Source organism: Caretta caretta, chromosome 10 (genome assembly GCF_965140235.1).
Source record: "Caretta caretta isolate rCarCar2 chromosome 10, rCarCar1.hap1, whole genome shotgun sequence".
NCBI lineage: Eukaryota > Metazoa > Chordata > Testudines > Cheloniidae > Caretta > Caretta caretta.
This window is the reverse complement of record NC_134215.1, coordinates 42,279,053-42,302,573: the sequence shown is the minus strand read 5'-3', so window position 1 is coordinate 42,302,573 and position 23,521 is coordinate 42,279,053. Positions and strand designations below refer to the sequence as shown.

Below are 23,521 nucleotides of genomic sequence, written 5' to 3'. Positions count from 1 at the left end.
AAGCTAACTCTCCCACAAGGCGTGCAATGGAACTCAGTAGTGGACTGTTTTGAGCACTATATCAAGAACTGGCCTATTCTGATGACAGTTTGTGAACAAAATCATAAAAAAATAGCTGGCCCGGACACAGCCAAAGATCTCAACATTGGGCTTAAGAGAAATGTTGAACACATGCTGAGTACCCTGAAGCCTATTCCTGTAGCCTTGAACAAAATGCAGGGAAACAGCTGTTTTATTGCTGACGTTGTTGAAATTTGGAAGGAACTAAGTGATATCTTAAAAAGAGAAATATGCAATGACAGAGTTAAATTACAAGCATTAAAAAATGAATGGGACAAGCGCTATCTCCAGCTCATTTTCTTGCAAATATTCTCAATACTCAGTACTGGGGTCAAACTTTAACTGCTGAAGAAGAAGAGTTGGCTATGACATGGACATCCAGCAATCATCATTCAATAATGCCATTTGATGGGCACAGTATAGTTAGTAAACAAATATGTGTTTTCTGATGATGTTTTAAAGAAAGTCCCACCAGTGAACTGGAGGAAGTCACTTAAGGACTTGGATTCAGAGACTGTTGAAGTGATAATCTCACTTTTAACAGCAGTAGCTTCTTCTGCCAGTGTAGAAAGAATATTTTCTTCCTTTGGACTAATTCATTCCAAATTGAGAAATAGTTTGGGACCTTGAAAAAGCAGGAAAACTTGTTTTTCTTTTCCAGATTATGAACAAACAGGAAAATGAAGGTGAAGACGACTGAGTTAGCTGCAGAAGCCAATATTTTAAGTTTCTCATGTTGATCTGGCTGACACAGTCAATTTAATTTTTTTTTTTAATATTTCATTTAACTATTTTAGTTAAATACAATTTTAACAAAAACAAACCTGATTTTAAAAAACTTGAATGTTTAACTAAATTCAAAACTGCATATGCTTGTTTTGTTAAAATATTATGTGTTTGCTGCTGAAGAAAAAAATCCAGAATACATAACATTGTTGTTCTAGTTAAATAAAAGAATTTAAATGTCTGTCTGGTGATTTTCTCCTCCTAATACAACACGGCAAGAAAATCCTCCAAATATTGACTGTATTTTCCACTGAATGCATCCGATGAAGTGAGCTGTAGCTCACGAAAGCTTATGCTCAAATAAATTTGTTAGTCTCTAAGGTGCCACAAGTACTCTTTTTCCTTTTGTGGATACAGACTAACATGGCTGCTACTCTGAAACCTCCAAATATTAATGATTAACCTGTTGAACTGGAGATAGTTCATCTCCCAATGATTTCATAAATATCTGCTTCAATTACCTTTGGTAAATGAAATAACCAATCATTCATTTTCTGATATAGCTGTAAAACTAATCTGAAAAGTTTTCAAAATAAATCACTTTAAAATGTATAGTGTGTACCTTCTATAAATGAAACCTACATCCATCTCTGAGTTGTGAAAAATATGTATTAAGGTTATAACAACCAACAAGAATGCACTTTTATGTAGAAATCCATGATTAAATGGAGTCTTCCTGACTAGTGATTTAAATCAAATCACCCTGATCTGAAGCCCCTGGAATCGTAGAGAGAGAGCTTCTGGCAGAGTGTTATCCACGAGGCACTCAACTTTTGAAAGCACTCTCCCACCCTTGATCAGAAATATCCAAATCCGTTAAGGATTCCCTACAACACCCATGTTTTTTTGGACTTTTGAGGAAGGTTAGGACATAGAAGGAATGTGATAGTGACTGAGGTGTAATGGAATATTGGTTTGCTTATTATTAGATAATGGCTGGTTTTTGTAAATAGGCATGAGGCAATTCTCCAAAAAGGGTCATAATTTCAGAGTTTAATACACCCAGCCTGTCCACACCCACATCCTAGATCATTTCAAGCTTATTTACATTTAGACAAGGTGTGATGTGGAGCTATCAAATGGTGCCGTAAGTGAGGTGTGCATACAGTTTGTGACACACTCTTGACATCTGCTGTAAATGTGTTAGCAAGATGTGACTCTGTGTCATCCCTATTTGGAACTGGGAAAAATCTGCAATTTAATATTGCTAAAACAATTAAGCTTACAGTTGCAGAGAGCTTGCCAAATTGGAGGGAGAGTGACAGATAAGCGATTATTTCTGCAGCAGGAAAGTTGGTAGCAGTGTTGTATGACCAGAGTGAGAGAGAAAAGAAGACTCAGAGAGACCTGTATTGCTTGCACCTGAATCTAGCCATCAAAAAGGGCAATTTACTGGCCGAACTCTCACCATATGAGGACAGTTTTGAAGAACATGTCAAAAGAGCATCTTGGCAAACAAAAATTTGGATGTCTTTGAACATAAATAGATTTGTTAGTCTCTAAGGTGCCCCAAGAACTCCTCGTTTTTGCTGATAAGACTAACATGGCTACAACTCTGAAACCTTTGAACATAGGTAAACCAAATACTGGATCACCATTACAACATGGATGGAAAAATGTGAATGATGAACTAGTTCATGTATTGTATCTGAGCTTCTTCAAAACTTCATTTGTGCCTGTACCTACAGGGGTTGCTTCACAATCAACTGTTTCTGTTGTCAGAACAATCTTGCCTTAGCATGTAGACAGTTCTGTTCGGGACTAAGGACTGTGGTGACCCATGCATTCTCAACAGAGGTATTAAGGATGAACAAGTTGATGATAGTGACTAGAAATGTCACCAGCACTATTACATTTCAATGATACCTTTAGAAATTTATTATTAGATTTGTTTTACCCTAGAGATTGTTGTTGTGATGGTTTGAGATCCCAAATAAATCCAATTTTATATCGTGAAATAATATGTAGAATAATTAAACTAACAAACATGCAACTGGTTCAAAGTGGTCATTTTAATGTGTTGATGATGTCATTGCTTATCCCTGTATCTATAGTAACAGCATCACTTGACAGCTCCACGTCCTATCTTATCTTAAAGTAGACCTAATAAGCTTTCAAGTGATATATGATGTATACGTGTGTAGAGAGATACATTGTCAGTCAAATTGGTGGGGTCTTGCTGCTTGCCTGGAAGGGGAGAGGCTGACCAGACTGCTCTGCTATGTAAGTTTGTACTCAGATCTTTCAGATGATTGCCCTTTGTGGAAATAAATATTCACATAAATTAATAAAATCTCGTAGAGATTAATATGTTTTACTTTTAGTGAAGACATCAAATTTTCAAATAAACGCTATTAAACTGAGCTGTAAATAAGGCCTAAAACATTTTTTAATGTATTTTCAAGTCCTACCTCACTCATATTTTATATGCCACTAATTTGATTAATATATGGATAATTAATTGTATTCACAACTAAAAAACACAACTTTTGATTAGTTATTATGCCAAATGGTGCTTAAAGGTTTGATGTACTACATTTATTCTTCTCTCTCAGCCTGAGCTGCAAATTTGAAATGAGATTGGAAAAAAAACCCTTGGATTTTGTTGTTGTTGGGGAAAAGGAGTGATTTGGTATGACAATGAAAGGAAAGCTCATCTGGGGATTTTTGGGAGGGACTAAATATAATTGGTTCTCTCACCCATTGGAGGCAGTGCATGTGGCTAACTTGATAGCAGACCTTAGTCAAGCTGCTACCTGTTGAGGCTGTTCAGTCTTCCTGCTCCAAACGTAGGTAAAAGAGTTGCAAAGGTATGAAAAGGTACTTAAAGAAATCATAATGCAAAGCTTGCAATTGACAACACTTCTTTATTCCCATCATAATTATTGAGGGATATTCATTCCTAATCTTTGAAAATCTAAAAATGGATCCACAGATTATGCAAATACTAGTACTATCAAGTCAGAAAGAGAATTCTATCTAGCATAGCACAGTAAGGAAACAGTGAAGTGCTGCAGTTGCACTGTTGCTAAACACTGGCTTCCATTGGAGATCACTAGGTATCAGTGTTTAAACATTTAAAAATTTAAAATAGCTCCAAAATAGTGAAGGAATTAAATGGAACCTGTGAAATAGGGATGTTGCAAGTATAATAGTCTGCATGTGAAATTCTGCATAAGCGTTTAGCAATTAAAATTGTTCTTTGCGTGGATAATGACATTAGGAGGGATAGGGAGGGAAAGCAGAGCTGCCAGGGCTGCTTTGAAGTTTAATTGTCTATTTGGTACCGAAACACATAATCTTCCATTACAAATCTTATTTTATATGGTAATTGGCTCATTTGCTCTCTGGTTATCAATTTGTCTCTACCACAAACATCTGCATTTATGTTGTGTTTAATTGGTGTGAACGCTAAACAATGAAGTAGTTAAACTGTAAAAGACCACATTTTAAAGGCATTATTTTTTAATTATTAAAAAGAAAATAACTGAAAATGAAATGTACATTTTCCATATTAAACATTTGTAAACAACTTGGCTTTTGCCCCATAGCCTGGAAGAACACTCACTCCTTATTTGAAAGAGACAAACATTCCAACTCTACTCTCTTAAACAAAGATTACATAGGAATAGGTAACAGCACACACAGTTTGACATCCATTTTTGCGGTAGCCTCCCCCAAGATTTAATTTACATTTCCCCCTATTTGTGTATATTGCCCTGACTTAGAGGGACCACACTGCTCCTAGAGACGTTGAATCATTTGATGAAATTACACATTACCATTTCAAACTGTAGGAGTTGTGTTCTGTCTTGTAGGTGAAACTGGAAGAATAGTCCTAGCTCTGTTTGTTTCACATATTTTCTATCTTTAAAATATTGGGGCAACCATTCAGTTTTCCATTCCTCCACTCCTACACGCACCTTTCGACTATTGACTTTCATTCCCAAGCCTGTCTTTTGCTCCCTTTCCTGCCTTTGTAAGTAACCTTGGATATATTTCCTGCCTGTTTAGTCCTGATAGATAGATATAAATTTCCCCAAAGCTTTGTAGTAATGTTCTGCCAATAATATGCTGTCTTCACTTGCAAGACTGTGACATCTGTAACTTGCTATTGGGGAATAGATGACAGTGGCCTTTGCTCACACTTCTCTTGAAATAGGAAGACCAACTATGTGTCTTCGATGATGCTTCCAGCCCCTAGTTGCCTAAATAGCAAGATGTCTGAATGTACTTGTTTGTTAATGGGGATCATATAGATGGACAAAAGTGCTATTGAGATTTAGGTCTTATATTCACTACTGGAATTTTGTCCCTATTAGAAAGCCACTACACAATTCATCACAATTGGCAATCTTTGCTCAAATAACATATGGAGTTAAATTATAATATCACCACCTGCTAGGAAGTCAAAAAGTGGTGTATTAAAATCTTGTATGGTGTTTAGATGTAAATGTAAATCGCACTTAATCCTTGCAACAGATTGGCTTTCCCCTTAAGGGCTGGGCCTAGCCAGCCTCGGTTACAGAATGAGCCATACCTGGGAGAGATCAGAGTGATTACCCTATAAGGAGCAGCAGGAGACTACAATGAAGGGGGAATGCTTAGGGATTAGAGACTGCTAGGTGTGAGCAGGCTCTATCAGAGAGTCCTGGGAGTGAGGGTTGAGACCCTAGCCAGGTAGGTCCCGGGAGTGGCCTCCCAAACCAGGAAAGTCCCTGGAAGAAGGCCAGGGAGAAGGAAGAGAGACCTTTGTGTGGACTTCTGGATGGATTTGACAACTTTATTTTGAACGTTTAATTTAATAAAGCATAACCCAAGAAGAGATGTGAAAAGACAAAAGTACAAATTTGCGTTTCTTATGACTCATAGACTTTGAGGTTAGAAGGGACCATCGTAATCATGTAGTCTGACCTCCTGCACATTACAGGCCACAGAACCTCACCCACCCACTCCTGTAATAGACCCCTACCCTCTGGCTGAGCTACTGAAGTCCTCAAATCATGGTTTAAAGACTTAAAGTTACACCAGTTTAAACCTGCAAGTGACCCATGCCCCATGCTGCAGAGGAAGGGGAAAAAACACCCCCAGGTCTCTGCCAAATCCAGGGGAAAATTCCTTCCTGACCCCAAATATAGCAATCAGTTAGACCCTGAGCATATGAGCAAGACCCACCAGCCAGACACTTGGGGAGGAATTCTCTGTCGTAAGTCATCTATAGTAACCCCATCTAGTGTCCCATCGCACAGAACAATCCAAGAGGGGAAACTGAGGCAGGCTGCCTGTAGTGTAACCCTAGACCACGAGGGGGCACTCAAGAAGCAGTTGACTCTGTTACAGTCCTTGTTGCAGATTTCTAAACGTATTAGCAAGAGCTCTGATTTTACTCCTAAATGTGGGATTTTTGAGAACAGAGAGTGTAGGGGGAATTAGTAAACTTTTGCAATTATTTTTTTAAAATACTGCAATCTTTCTTTTGACCAGTTGCCATTGTCTAAGGAGGAGATAGTAGGAACTTGAAATTTGGCAGGGACATAATTCCAGGGTGATAGATATGTCTTATGGGGGTCTGGTGAGAACCATCTTTGATCTGGCCCAGTTATAATGACTTATTAAAATGTCCTTTTCACATACACGCTTTTTTTGTTATATGGCTGTGATCTGCAGAAGTTCCGTTGGCACTTCATATGTGTGTATACAAGCAAAGTGGAAGTTTCCTCCGGTTAGATATATCAGCATTCTACTGGAGATGTGCAATACCATGCATAAGAAAGTTGAGTGGATTTTCATTTTTAATGTGTAAGTTCATGTGTACTGTACTCTGTGACAGTGCATGCAAGGATACAGTGCTCCAAAGGAGTCCTGTCTCATTCCTTTCTATGAATAGTGATGTGTATGTAGGAGGGAGAGCATGGAAGAAATAATGCCTGCTTCTAGAATATATAAAGGTGCCTATGGAAGATTAGCAGGGGTTCTTCATGGAATCTTCCTTCATTGAATGCACATATTGTTCAGGACAGAGTATTCTGCTTCCGTCTAACAAATGGTTTGCATACAATGAAATATTTTATTTTACCTTAGGAAATTCCATAAAATAGACAGCATAAAAGGAAAGATGATGTTACGAAATGGAGTTTACAAGTCAGGACATTATTAAGTTACAGTTGTCCTTGCAACCTTGTGTGTGTGCAATGTAGCCTCTATTTATGTGATTGGATACTATTTTCGTTATGCAAGATGCATGCGTCACACAGTGCCCAGGTTGGACAGCGAATGTATCAAATGAGGCAGGAGTCATGTTGTAAAAATGATGTGTGATTGTAAAATTAAAGGCTGTACTGTAATGAACATGCATGAAGTTAAGTCTGTGTATGTGTGTGTCTGTGTGTTTCCAAGGAGAAACTTTCTTCTATCTTTATGATAGTTTTTATGAAAACGCAGGCACTGGAGAAGACCTTGTATTAAAATGGTTAGTGGACATGGGGGAGAAGTGCTTAAACTGGTTACTTTTTATAGCAACATGTTTCCATGTTCTTATGTCCTTGTTAAGTTGCTTCGTTTATAAGCCAGAGCTGCAGTTAGTGTTTGGAGAGTTGCTTGTCTCCAGGTAACCATAAAAAAACCCTTCACATACAGACAGCCTTCAATAAAAATGGAACTATGTTCTTAGGAAGAAATGTAACATGTTCTAGCATTCCTTCACTTTCCTTAGCAGGAAATAAATCCCACTGACTAGTCAAGTAAGTGAGATGTTTGCCTAAACTCTGTTGCCCTTACATATTGACTTTATTTGACAAATGGTGAAGGGGAAAAGAGTGCTTTTAACTCTCCCTGGAATCATGGCTGCCAAATAAGTACGCAAATTGTTCTTATGTCTATGTGTGTACCAGAAACAAACAAACGTGAACATTCTTCAGAACAGGTGATATTCATAGAGTTTTGCTGCAAGCAATTCCTTATTCTGCCACTCAGCTAAAGAGTCTTAGAGGTATGTCTATGCAGCATTTTGTAGTGAGACTCCCAGGTCGGGTGAACAGATTCAGTCTGGTGGGCTCATACTAATGCTCTAAAACTAGCTGTATAGACAGTGCTTTGAAGTTGCAGCTTGGGCTTTGAAGCCTATGGAGGGTGGTGGGCTTTGGAGGCCAAGCTGCAATGTCAAAGCACTGTCTATACAGCTAGTTTTAGAGCAATAGCGTGAGCCCCTCCACCCTAATTTTGTCGACCTGAGCTGGGAAGCGTGCTCCAGAATGCCATGTAGGCATGCACTTAAGGTATGTCAACACAGCGAACAAACATTCCCAGCTGGCCCGGCTCAGCTGGGTTGGGTAGTAGGGCTGTAAAATTGCTGTGTAGATGTTGGGACTCAGGCTGGACCCTGGGCTCTGGGATCGTCCCCCTTGTATGGCCTCAGAGCTCAGGCTCCAGCCTGATCCTAAACATCTACCCCACAATTTTAAAGCCCTGCAGCCTGAGTCCCATGAGCCCCAGTTGGCTGACCTGGGCCAGCAATGGGTGTTTAATTGCAGTGTGGACATACGTTGTCTGCTGGTCCTTGTTTCTTAGCAGTAAATTTGTTCCATAGCAGGGTTGTGTTACATACAAAACAATTCTATAACTTGTATTACTTGAAAGTCCAAAATATGACCAATTCTGGAATTGTTATATGAATTTCAAGCATCTACATTTGAGTATTTTAATCCACCATTGATAAACATAATCAGGTGGGGAATTCCTTCTCTGCTGTAAAGGAGAGTATATACAACACATATTGGAAACAGACTTAAATTACTTTCTGCCTAGGGTCTGCCTTTATAGTTCACTTAAATAACAAAACAAGCCTATGTTTTCTTGTCAAGCTTAGCTGTTCCTAGGGTTACCTCTGCATTGCCTCTTCTGACCCATCCTCTGGTTCTTACTCTAGTCAGACATACGCACTGATTTATAGACCTGGAGTGGTCCTAACACTACTCACTTATTCTCTCTACTAGCATATGTCAGCAAAATAGCCCTGCATCTCTGTGCAGGTGCCTAGAGTTTCACATTATTTCCAAGAATACAGCAGCCATTAACTAATGCTATTCTGGAATCCATGTTGGTATGATCAGATCTATTGGCTAAAAGGTACACAAAAATAATTTAACTTATCTCCTTTCTATGACTTGGTTCTATGATCCATCATATTTTACTTTACCATCAAATAAACATGTTTTACAGTACACCAGACCCTCGCTAGAATGCGTGTCTGTATAGCACGAATTCGCATATAACGCGGTCACAGCCATGGATCCCAAATTTAATTACTTTAATTGCAATTCATTTTAACACGGTCCCCGCGTTAACATGGTACCGGGCATGGATCCTAAATCCCGCATTCTAGCGAGGGTCCGCTGTACTTTCATCTTTAACATTTTGTTTATATGGCATCAAGTGAGGTTGCTCAATGTTATACATGATGTCGACTGGTCTGGCCTTGTTTTTTTATTTTTGTTTATTTTGAGCGCCATAAAGGTTCATGGTATTGAACAGGGACATAAGACATAATTCTTGCCTTACAATCTAAGTGAGACAGCATGCAGATGAAAAAAGGGTAGAAAATGTTTGGCTGTGACACAAAATTGTGTAAATTAAGTTGTCATGCTATTCATAAAGATATCAAGGTGATTCGTACTTTAAGAATGTGAGAGAGACACAAAATTTCAGTCCTACATATGTGTTGCTTTTTTTGGTTTTATCAGCTTATCTGTCGTCTTGTTCTGTAGGATATGTAAATTTAATTTAATTTTTCATTCAGTTTATTTGGTGGTGATGTTCTGCCTTGAGTTTCAAGCATTAGGATTCTGAGCATACCTACACCTTGTGTTTACAGGAAATCTGTATTACACTAGTTGTGGGATTTTATCTGCCTTTTCAATATGATCTAATTGGTGCAGCTGACAAATTCTCTTGTTTAATATAGACTAGTTACAATTCTTTGTTTTCTGGAGCCCCAACTTGACTTACAGTATTTCTGAAATGCAACTTATTAAATATTTATGTAGCACTTTTCATCGACAGATCTTGAAGCCCATTACAAAGATAAGTAGGTGCTATTCCCATTTTACAGATGGAAGAACTTCGGCATAGTGAACTTAAAGGCTCTTTTGTACAAACTTACTTGTGTTTCTGAGGACTTTCCTCATTGGGTTAGTTCCATTAAAAGTGGTATAAAGGTTGTACAGTGGAGCTCTAAGTGGTCTGCCCAAAGTCATATGGTGAGTCAATGACAGAACCATGAATGGTCTTTTAGCTCCTGGTCTGAGGCCATGTCTACATTATGGGCACTGCAGAAGCATAGCTACGATGCCCTGGCTATGATGCTATAACCTCATAGTGTAGACGCAGACTTCAGCGACAAAAAGGGTTTTTACATTGCTGTAGGAACTCCACCTCTCCAAGCAAAGGTAGCACTGCTTAATTTGTGTCAGAGCTTGCCAGGCTGAGCTTGGCAGTTCATAGTTCCGGTACCTCTGAGCTTGCTCTGTTAGTTATGAAAGTAAAAAATAAACCAGCTTGAGCCGCAGTACCTCTTTCATTACAAATTAAGCACTGAACGGTAGCTAGGTTGAAAGAAGCATTCTTCCATTGACTTAGCTGCTTCTACATCAGGAGTGAGGTCGACATAGCTTTGGTACCGAGGGGTGTAGATTTTTCTCACATCTGGGTTCCGTAGCTATGGTGACATATGGTTTAAGCATTTAAGGTTTAAGACCAAGCTTAATACCCTATGCCACTGCACGCTCTGTCTCCATTTAGAATGCAGCAGCAAGCTGTTTCACAGGCAAGAGGGTGCAACATATTACTCAACAACGGAAGTCTTATTGTTGGACCCCAGTTAAATTCTGCATTGATTTTTAAATACTTTTGATTTTTAGGCTCTTAATGAGTAGTTCCATCATATATGACTCATTTTCTTCTCCCGTATATTCCCATCAGATCACTTCAGTTCAAAATAGCTGGCTGTTTAATTGGCCCTGAATATAATCTTGAAACAGCAGTAGCTAGAACATTTCGTATCTATATCTCTTGGCGATGGAAGGCACTTCTTGCTATTATTCAAAATTCTCATTCTGTTAGAATTTAAAAGTAGTTTAAAGAATTATTTTCTGCTTACTTTAATTGTTCTTAATCACTGACAATTACAGCTATAATTTTCAAAGGAGCCTAAGGGAGGTAGGTGCCCAATTCCCATTGAATTGTAATGGGAGTTGGGTGCCTTTGCTATGGTTTGTTTTACAGTGCTTGGTGTACTCTTTATTCACCCAGCTCTAATAATAAGCACTTTTAAAGAGTTGTTAACTGTCAATTCAAAAAAAAAAAATGTTTCGTTTGGGCGAAACCAAAACTGACTTTTAAACTTTTTGGTGAATGGAAAAGTAGGGCGGGGCGGGGTGGGGGGTGGAGAAATGTAAACTGAATGATTTCCTAATGTCAAAATGAATCATTTTGTTTCTATCCAAAAATTTTTGTTTTGATTTTTCAGGAATTTTGACAAAAGGAAAGGAGGACTAGATTTACAAAACTGAGGAGGTGGTGGTCATGGTGCCTTCCTCACCAGTGGTTAGGACACTGACCTGTGATTTGGGGGGGAGGGGGATCCTAGGTTCAGCCCTCTCTCTGTGATGTGGAGAAAGGGATTCGAACTTGGGTCTGCCAGTTTACAGAGAGTGACCCTGCAATTGGGCTATGGCATATTCTGGTTATGGGGCTTTCTCCATCTCTTCTCTAAAGCTGTTCCACTTTGTATAAATAACTAGTTACCAGAGCAGGGCTTGAATTTGGGTGTCCCACATCCTCGGTAGGTGCCCTACCTAGCAGGCTATAGAGTCATACTCTCTCTCTCTCTCTCTTCGTGGCCCAGTGACAGTGGATAGTAATTGGGTTAATTTCGACATTACTGAAACATTTTAGACTTTTTCAGTTTGATCAAAACTACTTGGTGAACTTGACACAAATATATAAATAGTTCCGGTCAACCCCAAACTGCGTCTTTCAGCAAGTAAACTTTCTGTCCCAAAAATTTCACCCAGCTCGACTTATAATTTATTTATCGTTTTTATTATATAGAGTGTAAACTCCAATGATATTACCAAAGTCTAGATAAACTAACTTTTCTCCTTCTACCTTTATATGTAAAGCTCCACCTGAATTTCTGAAGCAGCCTGCTAATATTTATGCTCATGAATCTATGGATATTGTCTTTGAGTGTGAAGTGACTGGGAAACCAACTCCAACAGTGAAATGGATCAAGAATGGAGACATGGTGATCCCTAGTGACTACTTCAAAATTGTAGTAAGTACATTTTCATTTTCAGTCATTTCAACCTGTTGACCTATACCTTAATCCTCCTATGTATGTACATATAAGCTATGCTCTTTTACAGGGTCAGCTGCCTGTTTTTACAGTGTGTGGTTAAGGTCCAGAAACATTAAATGGCTCCGTGAATCTTTTATTGCTGTATAATCCAGTGTGAAGCATTTTATTGAAGAGCATAGACACTGTGTTCCTTACACTATAAGAGTCTGTTTCTTTATAGCATACATATTTTATGTGCAACATACACAGTTATGAATTAATTGGTGGAAGACAGTATATCAGCTTGAATTTGAACAGCCTCAGTCCTTCCCATACAGCAGAAAACTGGCAAGCCATGAGGTATATTCTGACCATAGATAGCTTGAGTTTTGTGTAGTCGTTTTGGCTGCACAAGAATTAAAATCTCAAACAAAGATGTACCATAGAGATTTACTTGTGATATAATTCTGAGTTTTGGCTGAGCAAACTTTAAAGTGTAATATGTATCTTAAAGGTTTAATCTGAGGCTACAAGACTGTGTAGGTAAGAACTTGATTTCCTAGTGTGCAGTCTGTCTTTTACAATCATTTTTGGTTTTACTAACATAATTATTTGATACATGATTGTATACTTGCCTATGCTTAACTTCTGAATGTTTGGATCAGGTTGTATGGACTTCCATAGCCTATTAATAACAGTTTTGTGGTGATTTTTGGTGTAGCCATTTGAAAATACGTGGGACAGGCTCATGGTTGTTATAATAGCCATGAGATCTGAAGATAACTCCAAAGCCCTTTTTCCATGATATTATAATATGTGGGCTTTTTCTCAAAAAGTCATAGTAAACCATTTAAAAACTAATGTGCTTGCATTTATAGTTCATTTTTAATGAATGCATCATGAAATGTTTTGCCTTTTTCCCCCTCAGAAGGAGCATAACCTGCAGGTTTTGGGTCTTGTGAAATCAGATGAAGGATTCTATCAGTGCATTGCAGAAAATGATGTTGGAAATGCACAGGCTGGAGCCCAGCTGATAATACTTGAACATGGTAAGATAAACTGGGGAAACATGGTGCCAGAAGGGGGGGGAAGAGCAGTTTCAAGGGACTTTTTCTTCATGAGGCATTATGTCCACAACTCAGCTAAACCAGAAAGACTTTTTAAAGCATGAGTCATTGAGTTAAGTGTTTTTACTGTACATTAATATTTTTAATAGGAAAAAAATGAGTGAACTCCAAACTATTCCCCTTTAATATGGAGAATGTACTATGTTATCCTGGACTGTTTACTAAAAAAAAAAAAAAAAAACAACACAATAGAGCCAGGCTAAGATAGTACTATGGCACAGATAGATAAAAATATAGTGGCTTTAGCTAAACTGAACCTGATCAATGGGACTACAGAAGTGAAAAATGAGCAGTCATGGAACTTTACACAAGTGAATTAGTTCAGACAATATTCATTTCAATTTCAGAAGCTATTCTCCTCTGTCAGAATTTATTTGTTTAAAGTAATCTCCATCACGTCTGTAAACTGATAAAAGAATTATTTCAAAGAACATTTATGGAGTAAGATAAATATTTGTTATCGTGCGCTAGTCAGAGAAATCATTAATAACATTCACATCCTTGCCATTTAAACATATGATGTCCTCTATTACATATTTTTGGTGTTAAGGGAGCATAACTACTGTCATGATAGTAGAAATACTCACTAAGAGAAACACAGAATCGTACAAATAACATCCTAGGGCATCATCTTGGATCACTCTCCCACCCTCAGGTCACAAAACTTTTGGTAATCAGTCTTAGGAGGGTAGGGGAGACAACTGATATGAAGGAGAAGGAAGACATCAGGCAAGAGAGTATTCATTTCATACTATTATTTGACTTTCGTAATGCCTGTCTGATCCTGGTCTTGTTTTAGAATTAAGAATTCTTGGTGGTTCTTCGAGTGATTGTTCATGTCCATTCCAATCAGGTGTGTGCCGGCCGCGTGCACGCCAGCTGGAAGATTTTTCCCTTAGCAGCGTCCGTAGGGTGGGCCTGGGCGCCCCCTGGAGTGGCGCCTTCATGGCGCTCAATATAGGGCCCCGCCAACCATCCACCCCCCCAGTTCCTTCTTACCGCCGGTGACGACTAGCTAGAACTTCGCTCGCTCCGGTAGCAAGCACTTTAGCAGTGTCTGATAGTATATCATGTATATAGTTTCTCAGTTAGTTAATAGTTCCTTATAGTTATAGTTAGTTGGTTTGGGAGGTTCCCCCCTCCCCCCCCGGCAACCTTTCCCCTCCTGAGGTATGCCCGGGTCTCCAGGGTTTAAGCTCTGCGAGGACTGTGGCAAGTTTATGCCCAAGAGTGATGCTCACTCTTCCTGCTTGCGGTGCCTTGGTGAGAGTCACCAGAAAGAGAAGTGCCGTATCTGCAGGGGTTTCCATCCCAGTACCCTCAAAGAGCAGGAACAGAGACTAAAACTTCTGTTGATGGAGGAGGCATTGAGGCCACACTCCGACCCGGGACCCACCGAACCAGCACCGAGCACATCCTTATCAGTGCTCAGCATTCCGGCACCAACAGTGCACGAAACGGCTCCGACTAAGGACTCTAAGGCCTCCTGGCACCGCCACAGCTCGGGCCATAAGAAGTCGGCCTCAGCGCAGCACCGCTCTCCATCCCTGGTGCCGGTAAAGAGGCCAGTGAGGGGTCAATCACCCCTCTCAAAACCTAAGGGGTCTGCGATGTCCACAAGTGCGTTGGGACAGACCACCCCCTCCTTGCTTCCACCCAGGGTCTCATCGACTCCTGCCCCGGCCAGGGTCCAGTTGAGTCCGAACCTTCCTCAGTCCCTGGACCACCAAGGGGACATACAGCTACCATCGACGCCGCAGGCGTTCGGGCTGCCACAGACCTGATGCGCCTCCCGGTGCCGTCCTCCCCACGGAGGTGGGACAAGTTGCCCGTGACCGCAAGCCCCCCGTTCCACTCCAGGGGCAAGCCAGCCATGATGGCCCGCCATTCTCCATCACCAGCACCCGCGGCACCGCCCACATAGACAGAAGGGCCACACCATCCCTTGGCTTCACAGCACTGCTCGCCGGTGACCCAGGGTACTTCTCCTCCGTGGTTCTCCTACTCTGAGACCTCGGAGTCAGAGGTGGACTCTTATCACTCCAGCAGATGGCGGAGCAGGATGCCAGGTCTTGACAGAGTCACCAGCCATACCCATGGCAGCAACAGTGGCAGCCGTCTGCTCAATGGCACTTCTGGACACCCTGGGCTTACCACCAGAGCCAAGGTCAAGTCCACGATCCAGGACTGCGTCGGTGTCTTCGGCATCTTTCCTGCCACAGACAGCGCTGGCACTGCCTCCAGCAGCACTGTTGTCCGAGGGAGGGGCACCGCTGGCACAACCAGCTCCAGCACCGTCTCTCCCGGCAGCCGCAGTGCCGAGGACTCCAGCTTCGACCCCAACAGCACCGTCAGGCTCAGCACCGCTGGACTTGTCGGCCCTGGCACCAGCTGCAGGGCCGAACTCACCATCAGTACCGGCACTGCAGCTCGAGTACCGTGTGCCGAGGGACCCCAGAGGGGCCAAGAGTAGTGAGCAGGGCCCGCTACCCATCCTGTCATCTTTGTCCTCGCCTGATGAAGCGGTCGCAGGGACATCGACGGCCCTGGCTCTCGAGGACAACCGTGTTCTCCAGCAGCTATTGAGACAGGCCGCTCAAAGCCTGGGGATACAGACCAAGGAGGTGGAGGAGGATTTGGACTCTGTTGTGGACATCCTCGCTCCCTCCGGCTCATCCAGGGTTCCTCTGCCACTGATAAAAACAGTAGTTAACATGTCCAAAAATCTGCGGCAGACCCCGCTTCTCTGGTCCCTAGGGCCAAGAAAACCGAGCAGCTCTACTTTGTGCTGTCTAAGGGGTACAAACACCTTTATACCCACCCTCCCTCAGACTCTTTGGTGGTCAATGTAGCCAATCAGAGAGAGCACCAGGGGTTCCAAGGCTCCATCCCTAAAAACAGGGACGCTAAGAAGCTGGACCTATTTGGCCGAAAGGTCTATTCGACCGGAAGCCTGCAGCTCCGAATAACCAACCAGCAGGTCATTGTAAGCCGCTGCGGACATAACACCTGCTCGGCAATGGCTGAGCTCACGGAGCTCCTGCTTCAGGACTCTCGGGTGAAGTTCTCTGCACTGGTGGAGGAGAGGAAGTTGGTCTCCCGGGCCTCTCTGCAAGCAGCTCTGGACACAGCGATGCAGACTCGCGCACAATGGCCATGGGGGTGGTGATGAGGCGAGGCTCCTGGCTACAAGTCTCTGGACTGCCCCACGAGGTCCAGCAGACCATACAGGACCTCCCCTTCTAGGGATTCTCCCTTTTCTCTGAAAAAACAGATAAGAGACTTCACAGTTTGAAGGACTCTAGGGGATATTCCATGCAATTCTGTGCCCGTCCCTCTTCAGGGACCCCTCTCACGAGCAACTTCTAATTCAAGAAGTGCAGTCCCTTCTCTCAGTGGGGGCAGTGGAGGAGGTTCCTCAGGAGCTAAGGGGCAATGGCTTTTACTGCTGGTATTTCCTAATACCAAAGGCTAAAGGGGGCCTCAGACCCATCCTGGACCTGTGGCAGCTCAACAAGTTTGTAAAGAAACTCAAGTTCTGCATGGTCTCACTAACCTCCATTATCCCCTCACTGGATCCAGGAGACTGGTACGTCTCCCTCGATTTGAAGGACTCGTATTTTCACATCGCAATAGTCCCACATCACAGGCCTTACCTCAGATTCGTAGTGAGCAGCGGCCACTATCAGTTTGCCGTCCTCCCGTTTGGACTGTCGACAGCTCCCCGAGTATTCAAAAAATGCATGGCAGTCATCGCGTTGTTCCTGCGCAAGTGCCAGATTCAGGTTTTTCCTTACCTCGATGACTGGCCGATCAAGGGCCGCTTCAGAGCCCAAGTGGAGGGTCAGGTTGACTTCATAAGAAGGACCTTCCTCGAATTAGGTCTCCTCCTAAACAAGGCCTCAGTAGAGAGGTTGTACCCAAGGCAGGCCCTTTCGAAGTTTTCTAAGAAGGCCTCAGTATCATCACCTGCCTTGTAGGTGGGGAACTTTCTGGGATGGGAAGTGGTACCTGGAGAAGGATTGCTAGGGTTTGTTGGTATATTCTGCTGGGCCTTTATCCTCTCCATCTCCTCCACATGCTTCCTCTCTTTTTCCTTCTCCTCCTCCACATGCTTCCTCTCTTTTTCCCTCTCCTCCTCCACATGCTTCCTTGCCTCCATTTCCCTCTTGTGGGCAGCCTCTTGGTGTTGTTCTGCCTCCCTTTCTTGTTCCTTCTTCAGCTGCATGAGTTCTATCTGTCTTTCATGTTCCCTTTGTCTTTCCTCAGCCTGAAATTTGGCTAATTCCAGCTGTAGTCGAGCTGAGGATTTGGTCATTCTAACCTCTCTGTTTTTAACTAACTTTACACCCGAGGTTTAGAAATAAACAAACAAAACGTGGCTGTAAAATTTTGCTGTGCTGGAATAGAATACCTATTCTCTGATAGTGATTGTCAGCCTACAGAAAAAGACAATTCCCTTGTCTCTGCTCTGGGCCCAAATCAAAGCAAAAAACCTCCAATTACTTGGAAACCTGCTTACCCAGCCCAAAGAAAAAGCAAATGGGTAGAACACACACCCCCTATTTACTTTTAGGAAGAAAAGAAAAAAAAAAACACCTCTGGGTTGGAAGACTGTGAAGTTCCCTGCAGGAGTTAAGTACCCTGCCTCCAGGCAAAGAAAACCTGCAATTCACAAGATAATCCCCTTTTGTCTCTGCTTGGCCACAAAGCAGAGAGAAACCAAGCTGCTTTCAGTTTCAAAGCTGCTTTCTGGACTTTCTTTCCAAAGAAAAAAAAATTTCCTTTTTAAAATCTGTATTTCTAGTTCAAAAAATCTCAACTGGATCTCAGATGATTTCAGGTTAATCCCACCACTGTGCCACCATGTCAAGGTTCCTCCCCCACTCTGAACTCTAGAGTACAGATGTGGGGACCTGCATGAAAAACCTCCTAAGCTTATCTTTACCAGCTTAGGTCAAAACTTCCCCAAGGTACAAAATATTACACCCGTTATCCTTGGAATGGCCGCTACCACCACCAAACTAATACTGGTTACTGGGGAAGAGCTGTTTGGACGCGTCCTTCCCCCCAAAATACTTCCCAAAACCTTGCACCCCACTTCCTGGACAAGGTTTGGTAAAAAGCCTCACCAATTTGCCTAGGTGACTACAGACCCAGACCCTTGGATCTTAAGAACAATGAACAATCCTCCCAACACTTGCACCCCCCCTTTCCTGGGAAATGTTGGATAAAAAGCCTCACCAATTTGCATAGGTGACCACAGACCCAAACCCTTGGATCTGAGAACAATGAAAAAGCATTCAGTTTTTTACAAGAAGACTTTTAATAAAAAATAGAAGTAAATAGAAATAAAGAAATCCCCCCTGTAAAATCAGGATGGTAGATATCTTACAGGGTAATTAGATTCAAAAACATAGAGAACCCCTCTAGGCAAAACCTTAAGTTACAAAAAAGATACAGACAGAAATAGTTATTCTATTCAGCACAATTCTTTTCTCAGCCATTTAAAGAAATCATAATCTAACACATACCTAGCTAGATTACTTACTAAAAGTTCTAAGCCTCCATTCCTGTTCTGTCCCTGGCCAAGACGACTACAGACAGACACAGACCCTTTGTTCCTCTCCCTCCTCCCAGCTTTTGAAAGTATCTTGTCTCCTCATTGGTCATTTTGGTCAGGTGCCAGCGAGGTTACCTTTAGCTTCTTAACCCTTTACAGGTGAGAGGAGCTTTCCCCTGGCCAGGAGGGATTTCAAAGGGGTTTACCCTTCCCTTTATATTTATGACAGGTCTCCTCCTAAACAAGGCCAAATCTATTCTGTCCCCAGTACAAAAGATAGAGTTTATAGGCGCAGTCCTGCACTCGACTCAAGCCACGGCATACCTCCCGGAAGCCAGTTTTCGCTCGCTAGGGGACATCATACGGGGCCTCAGACAGTTCCCCACGACCACAGCAAGGAACTGCTTAAAGCTGCTGGGGCACATGGCTGCATGCACCTACGTGGTACAGCATGCCAGACTCAGACTGCGCCCACTCCAGTCTTGACTGGAGTAGGTGTATCAGCCAGCCTGAGATGCTCTGGACAGCATCATAACCCTGTCCCACCCAGTGTTGGACTCCCTCCTATGGTGGCTTGACCTGCGAGTGGTTTGTACGGGAGTGCCCTTTGCCAGCCCTCAGCCCTCTCTCTCATTGGTGACAGACGCCTCGGATATGGGCTGGGGAGCTCATCTAGGCGCTCACACACCTGGTTGGAATGGACATGAACAACATATCTTGAAGAACAAGAGTTACAAGAAAGTGAGTAACCATTTTTTTATGGCAAGGAAGGTACCTGCTATGCATTCTGTTGTCCACAGAAAAGGATTCCTTTGGGTTCAGAAAAATTAAAGAAGAGATATTGTTCAGATAGGACCATAGACATTGTATGGCTGCACTTACAATACTAGCAGAAATAGAACAGCTAGACATAATTTTGGGTGTTCAGTATACAGAGAATATACTGTACATTGTGGGTATGTTTCAGTGCTAGTTGAAGTCATTTCTGTATTTTACAAAATTTGCTACATATTTTGGAGTGAAAGATTCAACTGCTTTAGTGCTATAAACTATGGTATTTCCCCATCTGTCCAGTATTAGGAATCTGGATGCAACAATGATTTACTACTATTTGTGTGTTCAGGGAACAAAATTAAAAGTAATCTTATCTCTTCTTGAGGGATTCTGATGACTACACAAATCAGATTGAGAAGTTCTCAGAAGTTGGGAAATGGAAGGATAACTCCATGTTTTCATTTTGTTTTTAAATGTTGAATAATTCATGTATCTGAGTTCTGGATTCAGGCCCTGTCCAGGCTTGTAAAACTCCCAAGAGTTTTGCTTTCCTCCTTCTCTTTCAACTTTAATTCCCTGGTGTCACTCCTCTGCTGCTTGTTTCCTCCTACTACTGTCTCACCTTCTGTCCTGCTCCAGCAATCTTACCTGTTACAGTAAAGGACTTTGCCTTACAACTCTGTCCTATCTTTTGCATGCTGCCAGAGGATTATGGAAGCAGTGTTGGTGGATTCTCATAACAGGTGTAACACTACACCTATGAAATTATGTTTCTGTTACGTGGCCTGCAATGTTTTTAACATTGCACTCCATGTGTAACACCTATATGTTCTAAATACTGCTCTTTGTTGACATATAATCACAAGGTTGATAGCATAATGCACATTTAATTTTTCTTCATTGAGAATGATAGCTTAACAAGTGGTGGAGCAAAGTCACGACTGAGCTGTGCATATTAAATTCTAACTCGTGAAAAGTGGTGTACTGTGCTGCCTGCCATCACATTTATACACAGAGAGATAATATCAAAATAAGCTATTAAAGCTTTATACTATCTCAGAATAAATGAAAGGCAAGGAGGAAGTAAAGTTTCAGGAAAGGGAGTGTATGGATGTCTTAAAGTACATGAAGATAGTGACCTGGTACTAATCTTTGTTTGGTGTGCAAATTAAAATATATTACACTTGAAGGTTATTGGCATGCTAACTCAAACAGCTGTTTTATAAATCTTCAGACTTGGCTCCTGGTGATGAGAAATATCAGCTTTGTGAAGTTTGAAAAATCAAGTCAAAATGTACAAATGGCAAAAAATTCCTTACTGTCTGTGCATGGTTTTCTTACCTATTGAAGGTGCTTACTAAGTCAATTTCCTTCCCTTCCCAATCTCTCAGTTTTTTCTATCTTCTAAAGATGGACAAACCGATACTACTGTGATGAGAGTCATAGGAACCTAAATATAATAAGGCATCAATAGTGTCAGTATTGGCAAGAAAGAGGTGGGATGTGGAAAACATAAGAAATTAGCTTGGTTAAGTGGAAAAGGCAGAATTATGCAGGACCTTGAAGGTGCGGATGAAGATCTTTGGTATTGAGAGAGGTTAAATAGCAGTACAGCTGACCACTTCCTTACCATGTATTATTTTGTGCTTTATGTCAGCTCTCAGTCACTGCCTCTTTAAACTAAATAGTCTCAGGGCTTGTCTACGCTTACCGGGGGATCAGCGCGTGGTGATTGAAGCATTGGTGGTCGATACTAGACCCACTAAATCGACCGCAGATCGCTCTCCCATCAACTTCTGTACTCCACCTTATCGAGAAGCACAAAAGGAGTCAACAGGAGAGCATCTTCCGTCGACATAGCATAGTGTGGACCCCGTAGTAAGTAGATCTACTTAGATCGATCTCCCCCTGTAGTGTAGACAAGGCCTCAATCTTTCTGAATGCTTTGTATGAAAGTCTTTCTTGGTGTTTGTTTTTTGTTGTCTTGCTCTAGATCTTTCCAATTTTGGTCATGTCCTTGCTGAAGTGGGCTGGCCCAGCTAGGGAATAGTTTCAAACTGAAATATATTGTGCTCTTGTGTTTTCTGCTGTAGATGTCATAAACATCTGTATTATATATGATAATCAGCCATAGAATAAGTCTTCATTTTCTGTGCATGTACAGTAATTTCAAACTCCACAGATGCAATTCAGTGATTTGCTGCAGTCCACTGCACGCTAACAATTATAGTACACTAGAAACCTGTATATAAAACAGATTTAAAATTATAGAAATTAGATATTTTGCTTTGATAACATCACCCTTTGTGGATGAGATTTTGTTTCTTTGCATTAATGAGAAATTCTGAAAAACTTGTGTCTGAGGACAAGCTATGTGTGGCAGAGACCTTGAAACAAATAATGAGCGATTTAAAGGGGAAACAAGTTGTTAATATTTTTGGAGGGGAGGGGTCGCTGGTGCCATACTAACTGTTTGAAAAGCGGGATGATGGGAAACGGGTGGCCTGGCTTAGACACATCTCAAAGTGCTGTTCCTCTCCGGCAGTAAAGGACTGCTCTTCTGCAGGGAGCAGAAAATTGAGGGCAGTACTGCCTGTAGGGGGCAGGATGTGGAAAGGTCAGAGGCCTGGCAGGATGGTCTGGGTACTATTCTTCCTGCCCTAACAATATCTCCCCTTCACTTCCCTAGACTGCAGCATTCAGCATGTGGGTTGTGTACAATGCTCTCTCTCCCCCCAGTGCAAATATCTTGAGTCCATCCACCCTCTCCTGTATTTATGGGGATGCCTGCTTCCTAAGTTATCACACATGATTCTGAAGTATGTCTCTGGTGCCCTTCTGGCCACACTCTGACCCGCAATTTATGCAAGCTTTTAGGGATGTAGCTGTTATAAATATTACCCTCCTCTTCACCCGAGCCCTGATGCTACTCTCATTGCCTCCTGGTTCAACAGCTGAAGTACTTCTTCCCGCTTCCCTTTTAATGCTGCCATGAAGGGACTCCTGGGAGGGCTCTCTCAGACATCATATCAGGAAGGGAGAGTCTCATTCTAGTCTCAGGGAGAGGGCTCCCAGGAGTCTCTAGATCCCTCCTAAAAAGCTTTTTTTAAATGTTCATTTTTAATTTAATTATGCCCTGGTTGAGCTAGGGATGTAAAAGTTTAACTGGTAAGACTGATGCTTATCGGTTAATCAGTTTCAGTTAACATTAAATTTCGCTGCTGGCCCTGCGCACCCGGGGTCCTGGCTGCTGGCCCTACTGGTTCCATTATATGTTATAATATATATATTGTCAATTCAAATATATTACTTAGTGGTGAAGTTTATGGGATCCTATCTTGCAGGGTTTTTAGAGAAACTAAGAAGCAAAAATGACCAGAGTCTTCATATTGTAATGGCAGGATATTGATCTTGTGACCTCTGGTTAATCATCTTTTGGAAGGTGAAAATACTCCAAAGGTCCTAGCAATATGTCCTTTTTTTCCTGCACAAAATACAGCAAGAAGTCCTTGCACTTCAACAAGGACAAGTGCAGAGTCCTGCACTTAGGAAGGAAGAATCCCATGCACTGCTACAGACTGGGGACCGACTGGCTAAGCAGTAGTTCTGCAGAAAAGGACCGGGGGATTACAGTGGACGAGAAGCTATGAGAAGGATATGAGTCAGCAGTGTGCCCTTGTTGCCAAGAAGGCCAACGGCATATTGGGCTCTATTAGTAGAAGCATGGCCAGCAGATTGGGGGAAGTGATTATTCCCCTCTATTCGGCACTAGTGAGGCCACACCTGGAGTATTGTGTCCAGTTTTGGTTCCCCCACTACAGAACGGATGTGGACAAATTAGAGAGAGACCAGCGGAGGGCACCGAAAATGATTAGG

The 23,521-nt window shown here is 41.9% G+C and overlaps 1 protein-coding gene across 12 annotated transcripts in view; it reads left to right on the top strand.

Moving 5' to 3' along the window:
• NEO1 (neogenin 1) overlaps positions 1-23,521 on the top strand; it is a 517,036-nt gene that overhangs the window by 346,395 nt on the left and 147,120 nt on the right. For all 12 annotated transcript variants that reach the window (XM_048866141.2, XM_048866140.2, XM_048866143.2 and 9 more), the window contains exons 6-7: positions 12,024-12,178; positions 13,110-13,230. In XM_048866141.2, the coding sequence (XP_048722098.1) occupies positions 12,024-12,178; positions 13,110-13,230 (276 nt within the window). The remainder of the gene's footprint in view (positions 1-12,023; positions 12,179-13,109; positions 13,231-23,521) is intronic.